The sequence below is a fragment of the Leishmania donovani genome, chromosome 15 (assembly GCF_000227135.1).
Source record: "Leishmania donovani BPK282A1 complete genome, chromosome 15".
Taxonomy (NCBI): domain Eukaryota; phylum Euglenozoa; class Kinetoplastea; order Trypanosomatida; family Trypanosomatidae; genus Leishmania; species Leishmania donovani.
The window spans coordinates 236,381-251,505 of NC_018242.1; the positions used below are offsets into that span (position 1 = coordinate 236,381).

General features: G+C 59.4%; 3 protein-coding genes across 3 annotated transcripts; all 3 read left to right on the forward strand.

Annotated features, from left to right (window-relative positions):
* Nucleotides 1–2,047: 2,047 nt before the first annotated feature.
* On the forward strand, nucleotides 2,048–3,601 carry LDBPK_150640 (hypothetical protein, unknown function; the record flags this gene model as incomplete). Its single annotated transcript, XM_003859541.1, has 1 exon — nucleotides 2,048–3,601. One exon carries the CDS (start codon nucleotides 2,048–2,050, stop codon nucleotides 3,599–3,601), a length of 1,554 nt encoding a protein of 517 aa, XP_003859589.1.
* A 2,482-nt stretch (nucleotides 3,602–6,083) lies between these two features.
* On the forward strand, nucleotides 6,084–7,430 carry LDBPK_150650 (hypothetical protein, conserved; the record flags this gene model as incomplete). The annotated part of the gene is made up of 1 exon (XM_003859542.1): nucleotides 6,084–7,430. The coding sequence occupies one exon, from the start codon at nucleotides 6,084–6,086 to the stop codon at nucleotides 7,428–7,430; it is 1,347 nt and encodes a 448-aa protein (XP_003859590.1).
* Nucleotides 7,431–11,847: 4,417 nt separating this feature from the next.
* On the forward strand, nucleotides 11,848–14,703 carry LDBPK_150660 (hypothetical protein, unknown function; the record flags this gene model as incomplete). Its single annotated transcript, XM_003859543.1, has 1 exon — nucleotides 11,848–14,703. One exon carries the CDS (start codon nucleotides 11,848–11,850, stop codon nucleotides 14,701–14,703), a length of 2,856 nt encoding a protein of 951 aa, XP_003859591.1.
* Between the last annotated feature and the right edge of the window lie 422 nt (nucleotides 14,704–15,125).

The window sequence follows — 15,125 nt, forward strand, 5'->3', positions numbered from 1 at the left end:
CACCACCACCCTCCCCTTCGTCACCGCGGAGCACTGTCTCGCCTGCAGACCTCATACCTTCCCGCCCACCCACCTCACTCCTCCCATCTGCACGTCATCAAGGGCCGCCGCTAAGGCTGTCGCTCTCTCTTCTGTTTTAATCGTCAGGCCCTCGTCGTCCTCTCTCGCCATCGACCAGGGCATCTGTATTCGCCCCTCCTTCCCTCCCTCTCTCCTTCCTCTCTATCCTCGCCATCCTCCGACAGCCGTAAACAGAGGCACGCGCGAGGGTTCGCATATGCCCGTACACGAACACGCGCGCGTGCGTGGCATTGGTGGTGTAGGTGCACACATACTATGGGAGAGGGAGGGAGGGGCGGTGTCCGTCCTTTCATTGGTGCGCATATGCGTGTCCGTGGCTTTGAGGGCAGCGCACCATTTTCTACTCTATTTGAGTGTGGTGGACTGCGTCTACTTGGCCCCCTCTCTCCACTCTTATTACTCGCTTCTGCCCTTTTATTTTGCTGTGCCGCGTCTGCGTGCGTGCGTTGGTGTGTGTGTGTGTGTGTGTGTGTGTGTAGGGGGAGAAGGGAAGAGACTGAGGGCAAGTAGAAGAGCAGCAACAGCAAGCGACAGTGTGGATATGGGTTGGGTTAGGGTATGCTTTGGGGGGGGGAGTATGTTTGTGCTTGCGTTTGGTTGAGAACCAGGAGCAGTGGCTGTCTCCCCCTCCTCGCTTGGTTGCTTGCTCCATTTCACACGCTCTCGAGCACAGAGACGGTTCAGGTAGCTCATCGCCCTCCTCCATCATCGGCTTGGTCCGACGCAATCCTGCCTCGTTCCGCCCACCTCGTCTATCTCTTATTCCACGTCTCACACCCCACCACCGAACTAGTCCGCCCGTCCCAGACGTCTTCGTTCATGCCCGCATCTCCCTACGGCACGCACAAGCGAAGAAGTCCCGCATACACGCGCGCTCACCATCCCCTGCGCTGTGGCAGCCCGCACCATGTGTGTCTGTCGGCGTGTGCGCCTCCGTTGCGCTCATCCCCACCCACCCCACACCCCCGCATCTATCCTCTCTGCAAGGAAAGGCGGATTTCTCTTTCGCGGCGAACAACACCCTTGAACCTTCCTCCTCTCCCTCCTCCCCCCTACTCACACCCTCTTTCTGCATTGACACACAGACACAAGCATAACGCAGACGCAGATTTCCAAGTACGTTGCTGCGGCTCCTCTTCCTCCGTTACATACGCACAGCTAAACGTGTGCGCTGAGCAGATCCACCTCTTGCCCCTCGCCACGAGGGCACCGCCTGCCCCATCCTCTCCCCACCACCGCCACCCTTTCCTCACCGCACACACGTCGAGGCGCATCTGGCCTTAGTCACGGACGGAGTGTGGGGACACCTCTGGTCGCTGCCTTTCGCCTCGCGGCGCTGCCCTTTAGCCCCCCCCCCTCGGCCTGCGTCCTTGCCTCTCCGTTCGTGCACGCGTGCGTGTCTCGGTTTCCTGCTCTCTAGGTGCCACGACCGCCAGCAAGTCTTTGTTGTGCCAGTCCTTGCTGCCGCCTCATTCCTTATCTCCTCTTGTCCTCCCTTCCTCGATCCCTGTGTTTGCGACTGAGAAGGCTGTAGAACCGCGTACGGAGGAGCCTACCGTACGCTACTGTCAATTCACTCCGCCACAGCCGTTGGCGCCATCATCAGCAACGATACGGCCCAACACCCAACCAGCAGCGGCTCCCACCCTCCCCCTCCCCCATCCCCGGTCTCTCGGTCTCCGTGTCTTTCGAGACGCACGCCCCTCGGCTTTCTCATCTTTATCGCGCGCGCTCCCTCCTTCTGCACGTCGCAAGCCGACGCTCCCGCTCACACGCACTCACGGGCCTGCACTCTCGCTCTCCGTCTCCGTCTGCTTTTTTTCGGTGCTTAATCTCCTTGCGCTTGCGTGCGTGTTGTGCAGCTGCGTCTCTGCGCTCTGCACACACCTCTTCGTCTCTCTCCCCCTTCCCCATCAACTTCATCCAACCAGCCTCTCTCACACATCACAAGCGCTTGCCCCTCATCATGTCCCCGCTCGACGCTTGTCGAGAGCAGTACGAGAAGGATCTGGCCAACCAGACCCACTGCTGCATGCTCGAGCATGTCGAGGAAGAAAACAAGGCGGCCAACCGGAAGGTGTTTGTGAGGCTTCTCCGCTATCAGCAGGATATCAACACGAAGGGCACGCTTCCCTTCGAACCGGACCCTACAGATGCGCAGAAGAAGTCGAAAGGTAACAGTGCGGCGCCTGCCTACCCCGAGAACTTGACCATTCGCGACCCGCGTCAGCTCAAGCAGATTCTGCCCATCCCCGACATCCACAAGGTGTCCGACTGCGACCTTATTTACCGCTTCCTTATTGCCCGGCGCATGGACGTCAACCTCGCCACGAACGACATCTTGCACTACATCGGCTTCCGCGAGAAGTACAGCCTCGATACGATCTTGTGGGACCGCGAGGTGGAGGCGGTCTTCAACGGCCTCGATGGCGAGGAGCTGATGCAGCAGGTCATGGAGGAGATGAAGAAAGGCGCTAGCCCTGCGGCGAAGGTCAAGATCACGCGCCCACTGCTGCAGGCTGGCTGGGCAGCGTGGAACTGTGGTGTGGACAAGCGTGGGCACGTCATCTTCTACCAGCGTCCAAACCCGAAGGAGCTGGCGATGCTCGAAAAACGTTGGCCCTACATCGAGGGTCAGTACGACTGCCGCAACCCGGACTTCCACTCTGTAACGCCGCCTTACAGCAATCTGCTGTCACGGGTGTACCTGCGAGAGGTCGAGAAAGGCCGCCGTATCTCGCGCCTGCTGAATTACAACCAGCAATATATCATCCGGGAAGGTCTGCACGTGCAGACCGCGGTGAAGCCGACGTCCACGGACACGTTCATGGACAACGGCGGCGGCGCCACCTGCCTCGTTGACGTCGGTAGCATCAAGCTGTCCCACCTGACTTCCAGCAAGTGCAAGAAGGCTTTCAAACTCTTCCGAGTTCTCTCGCTGACGGGGCAGAGCTTTTACCCGGAGAACATGAACCGCATGATCATCATCAACGGCGGATTTGTGTTCAACATGTTCTTCAAGCTCGTCCGACCGTGGCTGGACCCGCAGACGCAGAAGAAGATTGTCCTTCTCTCCGCCGCCAACAGGGCCACCCTGGACGAGCTCAGCAGCGACTCGAACCACATGTCGCAGAGCCACGAAACGAACGACAGCGAAGAGAGCGACGACGACGGGGCTCCCGCGGTCGGGGCGGACTCGGAAAAGGCAAAATATGCGCTGCGCGACGCGCTGGCCGAGTACATCCACGAGGACTTTATTCCCTCGTGGTACGGTGGCCGCCTGACCGTCGTTGACTCGCCTCTTTTCTACGGAGCTAGCCCGCCCAAAAGCCTAGCAGAAAACCCGCAGTACGCCGCCGCCTGCGAGCGCCTGCGTGCCCGCGTCGTGCCTCAACTGCTGCCGGACGCGTTCATCTTCGCCAACGCCAAGGAGAGGGAGGGGGTCGGCCAGGAGGAATGGGAGGCCTTCTGCGGTATGACAGAGCGCACGCTGTTCCGCAAGCAGGCGAGCACAAAATGAAGCAGCCATTCATGACCTCAGCCGCATTCGTGGAAAAAAAAAAGGAGAGGCGAACATGCGTGCCACCCCTGCTGCTTCCTGTCGCTCTCCTCTGCATGCGCGTTCATGAATGGGGGGGGGGGGGTATGTCAGCTAAACCAGGGTTCACGCCTTTGCCTGCCCGTCTCGGTATGGAGGATGCCATGTTCTCCAGACGCTGTAGAGTAGTAATGCTGTGCATCTATATACCTACATACCTATATATATATATAGGAGTGTGTGAACATGCGTGCGTGTCTTTCTGCTTCGCCTCGCTGCGCCCTCTCTCTCCCCCCTCCACCCCCTCCCTCGATTTATCCGTCGTGGCACGGGGAGGAGGAGGGGTACACACACACGCACCTCTCCGTGCGGGGCAACCCCACCATCCCTGCCAAACGCCGAGCACTTACCGCATGGGGGAGTCAGAGCGATGCATCGCTGCTGGTATCGGCGGCGAGGTCCCGGGCTGGCGTTGCGTCGGAGAAGCTTGCGACGGTGTGAACATGTGTGTGCCATCCATGCGATGGGCAGAGCGTCAGCGCGACTCGAGCGTATCCCATCCGGCCCTCACACTGCCTACTGGTGTGGGGCGGCTGCGTGCCACCCCCGAGGGAGGCACCAGGGGTGGCGCACTGCTGTAACGCATGTATCTACCGCTGCGTCGCGCCGCACGATGTGGGGGCCCTGTGGACAGGCCGGTCGGTGGAGGGAGGAGGGGAGGGGTGTAGCGCTTTAGATCACGTCCTGGTGGCAGAGGAATGGACACGCGCACACGTTGTGGGTACTCGCAAAAAGAGAGGCAAGCCTACTATATATATATATATACATATATATATATATATATATGTATTCATGTACTGTATGGCATCACATGGCCAGTTGCAGTTACGTGCGTGGTCGTGTGTGTGTGTGTGTGGTCATGTGTGTCGCTGGTGTGCCATATCAGTCCTTTCCGGCCGCGTGTTATCGATTTTTGCTCATTCCTCCCTCGTGAGTTCATACGTTCATTTCCCTTTCATTCTGGCCTTTGTTGTTCTCGCCAACCACCCACGGAAATGGAGAGCGATGCACCTCCTCCCCTCTCGCATCATCACACGCGCGTACGGCGGTGTGTTTGTGCATGCCTCTGCCTTTCCCCACATGTCCACCGGTCGGTCTCCGTCTTATTTATTTTTTTTTTTTGGGGGGGGGGGGTAGATCGGGGGTAGATCGGGGGTAGATGAGGGACTTTGCCCAGTCACCTCGCAAGCTTGCCATCTCATTTTGCTTTCTCTCTGCGCAACGTGTGCCGGCACGCCCTCCTCCTCCCGCCCTCATCCCCTCGCTCGAAGGAACGCTTGCTGATGGTTCTGGGCCAACCTGTCACAGCGAGGAAGAGGTCATGGGCGCGATGCAGTGCAGCTGCAGAGTGAAATGGGAGAAGGGCAGTGGCAGAGGAGGCGAGGGCGTCGAAGCCAAAGGCCACTGCTAGGTTGCGGCGTGTGCCCTCGGTATGTGCGTGTGTGTGCCTTTCGGGCCCACCTCCTCTCCACTCCTCTCTCACCGCTGTCTGTCTTTCTCACCTCTACCTCTACCCCGCGCGAACAGGCACCTCACTGGCAAAATGGGGGTGGATAGATGCGTCTAGGCATACCTTTTTTCGTGCATCTGCGTGTTCGCAACTTTGGTTGCACGTTGAAAAGTGGTGGAGGAATAGTGGCGAAGCGAAGGTCGCGCGTGCGAACGGGATGAGCGACCCGGGCGGCGATCAGCAAGAAAAAGGGCACAGCGACCGCGTTCACATGCAAGAGAAAAACAAGGAGGCAGAGGCGTGCACATGCATGGTTGCTACCCCTCACCAACGCGCACGCTAATCGACACATCTTCGGTACGCCATTTTCGTTTCTTTCTCATATCGTTGTCGCACACACCTGTGCAGCAACACACATGTGCTCGCAGAAAAGGATGTGCTATTTGGCGACTCAAAAGCTTCCCGGCCCACAAAAAGAGTCACGTGTCCCCCTGTGGACAGCAGGGAGAGGGTGTGAATGGTATGCGCGAGCACGCGCTTACTGGTCACGCTTCTGTGCTGCGTTACCTTAGCAATCCACGTCTACGGTATATGCATCATGGGGCGAACTGCTTGGCATCCACACCCACACACACACACATGTACGCACGCGCACGCATGGGTTGCTTCTCTTTCTTTTCCTGATCCTCAATGATTTCCTTTCCTCTCTTGAACCTCTTCTCACCATCAACCTCGCTGCTCTACTCCCCATGCTCGCTGCATTGCCGGCGTCGCCTCCGTACCTTCTTTGGTCCTGTGCCTCACTGTTGACGTGGTGGGGCTGCCAACAACAGCACAAAGAACTCGCACGGTGCCCCTCCCCCCCCCACCGCCCACTCCTCTCTCCACCCTAATCAACCGTCTTGCGTGTGTGCGCGCGCGCAGAGATCTGTGCTTTCCTCTTCTATAGTACTCATGTCGCAGACGGCGACTGCTGGGCCTGCCCCACCCCCGCCAGAGGAGCCGTTGACGTACCCCATCACATTCACAAAGGTAGCGAAGGAAAGTCCCCAGTCGGAGCCCGGGGTCGCCGCGCCAGCGGCCTCCTCCGGCCTTCACCAAATCACGATCTTCAGCGCGCTGCACTGGCTTCTGCCGGTCTATGAGCTCGCCGGGTGGCTCCCGAAGACGACTGTGCAGCACAGCAGGAAGAGTGGGGATAAGAGCAGCCTCGTCTCAGCCACAGCCGGTGGCAGCAAGAGCACCAGTGCCACTGCAGCAGACGGGTCTTTCGACCTCGACGCAATTCCGCATGATGACGTCCGTGCCGCCTTGAGGCTACTCCCCGTCTTCGAGAAGTTTTTTGTCGAGGGCAGCAAGATCATTCCGCAGCACACGGACCTGTTCTACTTCATCGAGTCCTTTACCCTGCCGACGCCGAAGGGGCCTAAGGTAATCACCCGCTCCAAGGTCGAGGGAGACTATCGCGCCGTCCACCAGCCCTCTCACGCGCCGGCGTCTCTTGGCGCCGCAGGGGCCATGACGGAGACAACCGTCACGAACAGCACGGCGTACTTCTCTCTGCTGCCCGGCCACAATCAGTTTCTTCTCTACTACGAGGACTGCGAGAAGCTGCGGCGCTTCACGTACCTGCAGCTGGACCAGCTACGCTTCGCGTGGGTCGCCGTCAAGGAGCTGTTGGAGGAAAGCAAGGTGTTCAACCTCAGCGATGGCAGCCTCACGGGGTTGGCGAAGCGCGACCTCCAGAAGAACAACGCCGCGTCTCCGTTCTGCCTTGCCTCATCCGCGCCAGCAGCCGCAGCAACGGAGAGTGCTGCAGGTAACGGCAACGGCAGCAATGGTGGCGCGGTTATCGGCCGCGGCGGTGGCAACGCACGCCTGCGTCAGGGCACAAGCGGCAACGTCATCATCGCCCCCAGCAGGGAAGCGACAGAGGAGAAGAAGCGCATCCAGCAGATGCGCTTCTTGCGCGAGGAGCTGGAGAGCGAGTGCCAACGGCGCTGGCCGTACACGCCAGTCTCGAAGAGCTGCATCTTTAGCTTAGAGGAGAAGATCGAGGCGGAACTGCCGGCTGACGCGCTGGAGCAGCTCGGCATTGTCGGTGCGCACAACACCAAGAACAGCAAAAACGGCAACCGCCGAGGACCGCGCTACTACCTCGCCACCGTTGATCTGCCTTTGCTCAATAAAAAGGGTGGTGCTGCCCGCTTCAAGTCCCCGAGGTGGTGGAACAACCGGCGCGACGCCGAGAGCGCCGCGGCGGAGGCAACGTTGCTGGCGCTGCGCAGCATGAAGTCTTAACGACGAGTGTGATGCAGTGTGTTTATGTTGTGAAGGTGCGCCGAGTGGAGCTGCTGGAGCCCGCGTCTGTGAGTGTGTCTACGCAGCGTATGTTCGCTTCGTAGGATGAGTGCGCAGTCGCCTCCGCGCCGCAACCGTCTGGCCAAAGTAGCAGATCGGCGCGCACGGAAAGAGAGAGAGACGAAATACGCAGGTGCCGTGACTGGAAACACGAGGATCATCGTTACAGTGCGAGGGTCCTCTTCTAAGCCGCGCCGTGTCTGCTGCAGCAGCAGCGCCTGTAGCTCTACCAGTGCATTTCTACGAATCATGCCCACGCTTTCTCTCGGATGGAGCGCTGCTATGCGTATGTACGTCTCTCAGCGCGCCAGCCGTCCTCGCCCTCGCCCTCGCCCGCGCATGTTTTTGTCTTCTGCTCTGCGGCAACTCGAGCGGCCGTGGAGCAAGCAGGGACATAATGAGGAGGCTCGACGCTAATTTGGTGGGGGAGGAGGGACTTTGTGCGATGCAGAGCGGATACCTATCAAATCCGGGCGTGTATGTTCGCTAGTGCCGTGTTGCCATCCTCCACTCGTGCTCTCTTCATCGCCCTCCCCTTCTACCTCTGCTCACCCTCCGCTGCATCCGCCACCATTACAGACTTCACTCCTGTCCCTCGCCGTGTGTCACTCCCGCGGGCCGCCCCTGCCACAGACACACACGCAGCGTCGTTCCCTCAGCAGGAAACGAACTCCGATCGATACACGCGCACGTACATAATACGTACATGCCACACCCTATACATACAGCGGCCAGTGAAGCAGGAAAAGGGCGAGCAAGTTCACGTCTTTCGTTGCGCTTCAACGGAAGGAAGTGAGTGGGAGGCGCAGCTGTGTCACACGACGCACACAAGCCGGAGAGTCGCAATGCTCTCTCCCTCTGTGCCCTAACCTGACCGCTTGCCCTCTACCGTACTCCAGCATACCTAGCCCCACCACCACCACCACCACCACCACCTCTCCCCCTTACATAGCCGCATCACCACCGCAGCCACCATAGTGTATTTACGTATGTTTCCTTCGTATCACCCCTCCCCCTCTCTTTCTGGGACGGGACAGGAGGAAGAGCAGCCGCTAACGAATCGAAATGCAAAAAAGAAACTGGCCATGCAGAGCAGGTGCCGCCATCTCCTACGAGATCACAACACCCCCGGCTCGAGCATATGGCCTGTCAATGCACCTGCACCAATCGAGTGCACTTGGGATACATACGCCACTTTAGCCTCTTGGGAGGGGGGGTACTTTTACAGGCGAGCCCGGGCATGCTTGTGTGTGTGTGTGTGTGGAGGAGGGGGTGGTTATAAATGATCGTTCGCTGGACACGGCCCCACTACCGCCAACCTCATCATCGCACACGATGCAAGAATGATACTGCTTACGTATCTCTCAACCCTTAACCCTCTGCCCCCCCCCAACCCCAACCCTCTTCTCTATTCGTCATCCAAACACATGTGCTCTTCGCACACACCTACACACATAAACAACGGATGACCACCACCACCACCAATTACCACGCTCAACATAATGCATATGCTCGTAGTGTACACATCCCTTTCTCCCTGTTACTTCGGTGTGTGTTGTTTAGGACACTATCTCTGGTGCAGGCCTGCCCCGCCCTGTCCCCGTGGTATCTTCCGCATTTTTTTCTTCTTGGAGAGGGAGGGGCGCTGGTCGCATCTCTCCCTCTGTCTCCTTACGGGGTGTGTATGTGTGTTTGTGTGGTGATCGTTATTTCCTTTACCTGTTCTGTTCTCTGTTTCGGGGTGGGGAGGAGGCGCTCTCCTCGTGGCTGTTTCTGTGTGTAAGTGTGCGCGCACGCCTCCCAAACACCAACAACGTCCTCCACCCTCTCTCTGAAAAGGGTGCAGCTGTGGAAGAGAGCACACGAGGCGATACAACGGCAGACGTACGCACACATACACACGCATACGCATACGAGTACGCTGGTAGACGCAGAGTGACATCGCGGTTGGCCATTATAAGCGCACGCGCACATGTGTAAGTGCGCACGAAGCAGCGCTTCTACGCACACATAAGCACCAATACATATACATATATATATATATATCGGTATAGCTATATATGTATGTATGTATGTATCAGTATCGCCACTCCCCCCCCCTCTCCCACCCCGCATTGCGCTTCTGCACGTTTTTTTTGTTTTTGTGTTTTTTTTTTGTCTTCTCTTTGTTATAACTACGAAGACGCACGCTCACGAAACGAGCGAGCGCACGGACAACAAGCGGTAACGTGCGTAGCCCTTCTCCTCCACCCCCTCCCCCTCGTTTCTTCGTGTGGCATTCGTGTAGTGGTCATCCCCTCTGTCTCCCCCCCCCCTCCTCTAACTCACTCGCTCACGCATCTGTTTTATTTTCCTTCTGTACCCATCTAGTTGGAGCTGCTGACCGTGTACTCGGAAGACAACTCTCTCTATATATAGCTTACGCACACACGCACACGCACACAGAGACACACACCGGCACGCAAAGCAAAAGCAAGCGACCGCATCTCCGCGTCCAAGCATCTGCACGGCCATCATCACCGTCTCCACTTCGGCTTTTCCCTTCGCTCTTGACTGCCTCGCATTCTCCACGCGTCTCTGCTGCCTGCCGCTTCTTCGTTGTGTGTGTATGTGTGTGTGTGTAGAGCTGTACCTCGACTTATACACCCATCGAGGACGGTTCTTCTCTCCCTCTTTCTACCTTTAGCTACGCTCATTCGAACATCCACGTGCGCGCCCATTCACAGAGACAAGCACCGCTCCAACTCAAACCCAAGTGCACACGCATATATACGGGGAGAGTGAGACGAGACGCCGCGCCGACAAGCCTCGCTCCCATCAACAAACCGACGACCTCCGTCCCTCTCCTTTCATACTATTTCTCTCGCTCTCGCCTCTTCCGTGCTGAGCTCGCTCAACTGCGTGCCTGGCCTCTTTTCGCGCTCCCACACGCGCGCGCACAGCGAGAGAGAACGCGATAAAGGCGAAGCCTGTTCACTTAGTTCTTTTCTCTCTCTGGGTTTGTGTTGGTGTGTGTATGTGTGTGCGGTTTGAACTTGTCCACTCATATCGACCTCTTTCTCCCTGTCTGTCCCTCCCGGCTCGGCCTGAGACTACCCTCCACCTCCACCTCCACACCCCCTTCTCTGCCAGCGTGTCCCTACTCGCTGGTCTGCCCTGTCTTTCAGGCAGTGCACACGTTTCGTGGGGCGGGCGCCGTTTCTTCGCTTTAGGGAAGAGGAGGAGTACTCTGTCGATACCGCCTACACACGGACGGCAAGCGGTCCTCATCCACAGCACAGCAGAGGGCAAGAGCGACGAAAGACGACGTGTGTCCTCCGTGTCTTTCCCCTTTTTGTTGCTGTTGGTTCGTCGCTCTTCTTGTCGTGTTTGAGCCTCCCCATCCCAACCCTCCCCCCCCCCAATCCCTCCTTTGCTCTACTCTGTGTGTATGTACGCAAACCCCTCCCCCTTCCCTTTTTTTATAGTGTTCGCCTCATTCTCGCCCTTTAGCTTTTCGTTTTTTTTTTGTTTACGTGTTATCTCTACGTCTTTCTCCTTCTCTCCTCTCCGTCTGTCTGTCTGTCTGTCTGTCGGTGTGTATGTGTGTGTGTGTTTCCGCTCTCATGTGTTTTGCCGGGCACCTCACCCCCACCTCTATCGCCAACTCACCATCCGCCATTCCCTCAGCCCTACTATCCTGCTTCTCCGCCCTCCGGCCCACGTCGTCGTCATCGTTATCCACCGCTGTCTCCCTGTCGTTCGCACGTGTCATCGCAAGCGCCACCGGTTAGGCACGCCGCGCCGGATCGCATTTCACACAGCAGCGCGTACACTTCGGCTGCTACGCCCACAACGTCTATAGCGGCCAACAGCAGTGGTACCAGTAATCGCAGACAGCTGAGCGAGCTGAGCAGCGGTCTTCGGGGTAAGCGAAACCACAACGGCATCCGCGGTCACAAAGAAGCCGCAGCAGCACGATCAGGAGCACCAGGCTGGGCAAGAGACACCTCCCTACTCAGTCACCACCCTGTGCCCCATCGTCCCAGGAAAGCTCTACAGATCGAGTGATCACACAACGCAATACAGACAGCCCCTTCTCCCTTCTCAGGCGCCTCAGAAGTACCAGCAGCAGGAGCAACGGGAGCGGGCGCCGCTTCCTTCCGCCAACTACGATCCTCTTGTTGTACCTTCGCCAGAACCGTCGCTATCTCGTTTTGATTACCCTATCCAATCGCCGCCGTGCTACTACAGCCCCTCTTCCGTGCTTGTCACCGCAGCACCGCCACCATCTCCTTCTCCGCTCTTGCAGGAGACCCAACAGCTCCGCCACGTAGTACGCCGTCGTGGAGTTGCCACGGTCGCCACACAAGTCGTCATGGAGCCCGGCACCCACCCGCAACCTCACCCGAGCGCCTCCTATTCTCAGTCGACGTCGTCGTCGCAGCAGTACCTGCAAATCCGTACGGACACGACCGTGGTGTCTTCCATCAACAGTTCCTCCGCCGCAGACCAGTCCAGCAAGTCCGCCTCGGCAGCCGTCGCTGCGTCGAGCAGTGGGCCGTCATATGAAGGTCTATGCATGGCTGTTCCGCACTCGCCGGTAACGGCGCCTGTCCACCAGCCGTACACCACGCGGGCGCAGCAGAGCCAAGCGCCACACCACCGCACCTCCCCTAAGAGTAGGTCCTCGCCGCATCGCTGTGCCGTGTCGAGCACGAGCATGACCTGCTCCTCCGTTGGCGACGCCGACAATCTGGGCTTGCACCGACGGCACAACAACCCGCGCGAGGCCTACGGAGGTCAGTGCCAGAATTCGCTTGGACACCAGTTACAGCAGCAACACAACCACCACCAAGCCGACGCGCTTCCGCAGCCGCTCGAGCGGCGCAGCAGCGACGTCGTGGGCGCCGTCTCGCGCAGCCTCAACATGCACAACGATCCTGAGCTGGAGGGACTACCGCCGATGCACTGCGGCAATGAAGGCGAGGACGAGGTGGTGGGGCGCGCCGGCGGGGCCGTGGGAACGGCCGGACACGCCACGACACTCTATTCCAAAGGCTTCCTGATTGCAACCGCCTCCGCGAAGGATGCTTCGGCGTCGCGCGGCAACGACGGCGGCGGTACATACATCCCGCCGCACTTGCACGATGGCAAAGAGCAACAGACGCCACGCGAAGATGGCGAGGCAAGTCTCAGCCAGGCGAGTCAGTCACGCAGCCCGCTCGCGAGCACTTCCACTGGCGTCTCTCATCGCCTGCTGACGGCGGACGAAATCAACGAGCGGCGTCGCGCGTCGTGGGGTGCGAGCCGCTCGGTGTCCCAGGTACACTCCGTCGTGGCCGGCCCGGCCGCCGGCGACAACGCGGGAGGTCATAAAAAGGCCGGGAATGCGCTGACCAGCGTCCAAAGCACCCGCAAAAACCTCAGCACCGCAAGCGGCGTTAGCAAAGGCAGCCGGCCAGCCCACCGACAGCTGACCAAGGAGGAGGCCGACCAACTGATTGCTCACCGCCAACAACAGCGGACCGCAGAAGCCGTGCCTGTCGCAGCAGCAGCGAAAGACGTACCTGCGCAGCAGCAGCAGCAGCAGCAGCAGCACGGGCTGTCATCATTGCTGGCGAATACCCCCAACAACAACCAGTCTGGAATCTTGCACTCGGCGCCGCCGGACAGCGCAAAGCCGTGGCTCCTCTCTGGGGATGGTACGCAGGCGAACTACTTCCCTCCAGAACCCGCCTCTACGCCGCCGGTGGCCAGCACCAGCACCGTGGGCGACGGCGGCAACACGTCTACGAAGCCCATGGCGTTCGAGTGGCTGCGAGGGGCCAGCGCCGGTGATACTGGCGGTGTCGGTGGTGGTGCTAATGGAGCAGGCCTCTTCTCAGAGTCGACGGTTCATTCATGGCCTGGCGTGAATGGGTGGCGTGACAGCAACCTGATTGGCAGCAGCGTTAACGGTGGCAACGTGAACACTGCCATGGCTGCATTTCTTGGTGCGGCAGGGGGCGCTGCCGGAGATGGTGGCTCTAACGGTAACTTCAACGCCTCTGCAGCCGCCTTGGCAAGGGCAGGCCAAACACCAGGCGGCACATCCACTGCCGCCTTTACATGGCTGCCCCACACCTCAAACTGGTCCCCGCGCAATCAACAGCAACAGCAGCAGCAGCAGCAGGCGCTTTTCTCCTTCGTGCCTGCTACACCGCCGCAAGTGTGTGCCGTCAGCGGCGGCACCAACCCCAACACCTGGGGCTACAGCAACACCGCGATGGGCTTCACTGGTGGCAGCCTGCGCAGTGGCTCGCTCACCTTTCTTTCTTCTCCCCCCACGCCGGCGGCGCTACAGGGCGTGTCGCAAGAACGAATCGAAGAGTGCATCCGGCAATGTGATGGGCAGCTGGAGCAACTCCGACACGAGCGAGAGCAGCTGGTGCAAGAACTTCAGAGACGCCTGTACGCTTCGGCAGACGGCGAAAAGCAGCAGCAGCAGCAGCAACAGCAACACAACCACGCCGACACTGCAAGTTGGCCCGGCGCACTCGGCCCCCACGCCGGCACAATCCCAAGCAGCTTAATGGACACGATCACGGCAGAGCCGTCGATGCTGCCACGCGGGACCGCCACTTCGGGGACGGGTGCCATCGGTGGCGGCGGCAGCGCCGTTCGGCAGCGTCCCCTCTGGCCGTTCTTTGGCGACCTCATCGTGGACGGGAATGGCGTGGCGAAGACCTTGCCGCGCGGCCCCGTCGGCACACGTGAGCTCCCTGGTCCGTACATGGAACCTACCGTGGAAGTCGATAGCGCGGAATGGGCGGGGCGTGCGGCCACGGCGGCAGCAAGCCATCAGCGGCCGGGCAGTAGCGGTAGCGCGACGGTTGTAGGGCCAGCACACCAGGCGGCAGCCAGCACCGGTGCGGTTGGCAGAAGCGTTGGCAACTGGACCGCCGGTGAGCGCTCTGGCGGTCGTGGCCGTCGTCGTGCAGAGACTGGCAACCAACGGAACAATAATGACGGCAACAATAACGGCGCGTCGTCCTCGGCCGGGGCCAGGGCGACGACGTTCAATGCCGGAGGTGGTGGGCACAGCAACAGCAACCGCTGCAGCCACGACAACACGCCGCAGGAGCAGAAGTACCTTCAGACGGACCCGTTCAGCATGTACATGCACAACAAGAAGATCGCTACCGCCGGCGTCCCCACGGCGCAGGGCAGCAGCAAGGCCGCTGCTGCGTGATAATGCGCAGCAGAGGACGGGCATGGCAAAAGACCGACGTGCCGTGTGTGTATGAGTGTGTGGAAGGGCTCCTACCTACTCACCCCTCCCCCTCTCCCGTAGTCTTCCTATCGTGCGAGCGCTGCTGTGTCGGGGCTCCTCTCATATCTATACACATATATACGTACACAGCTAATAAGATTTCTCCGTGTGCACGCTCTCTTCATCCCCATCCTTTTTTTTTTCGTAGCGATACACTGAACTGGCCGCGTCTTCCTGTGCCCTACGTCGTCGCCAGTCTCCTATCAGCGTCTCACGTACTCCGCCTCTCCCCTGTGTGCCTGCAGCAGATAAGAGGAGGAGGAGAAGCCACACCAAAGCCGATGTTTCCCTCGTTCATCCTATAAGCCCTCCCCACCCACCCCGTTCTCTTACAAGCACGC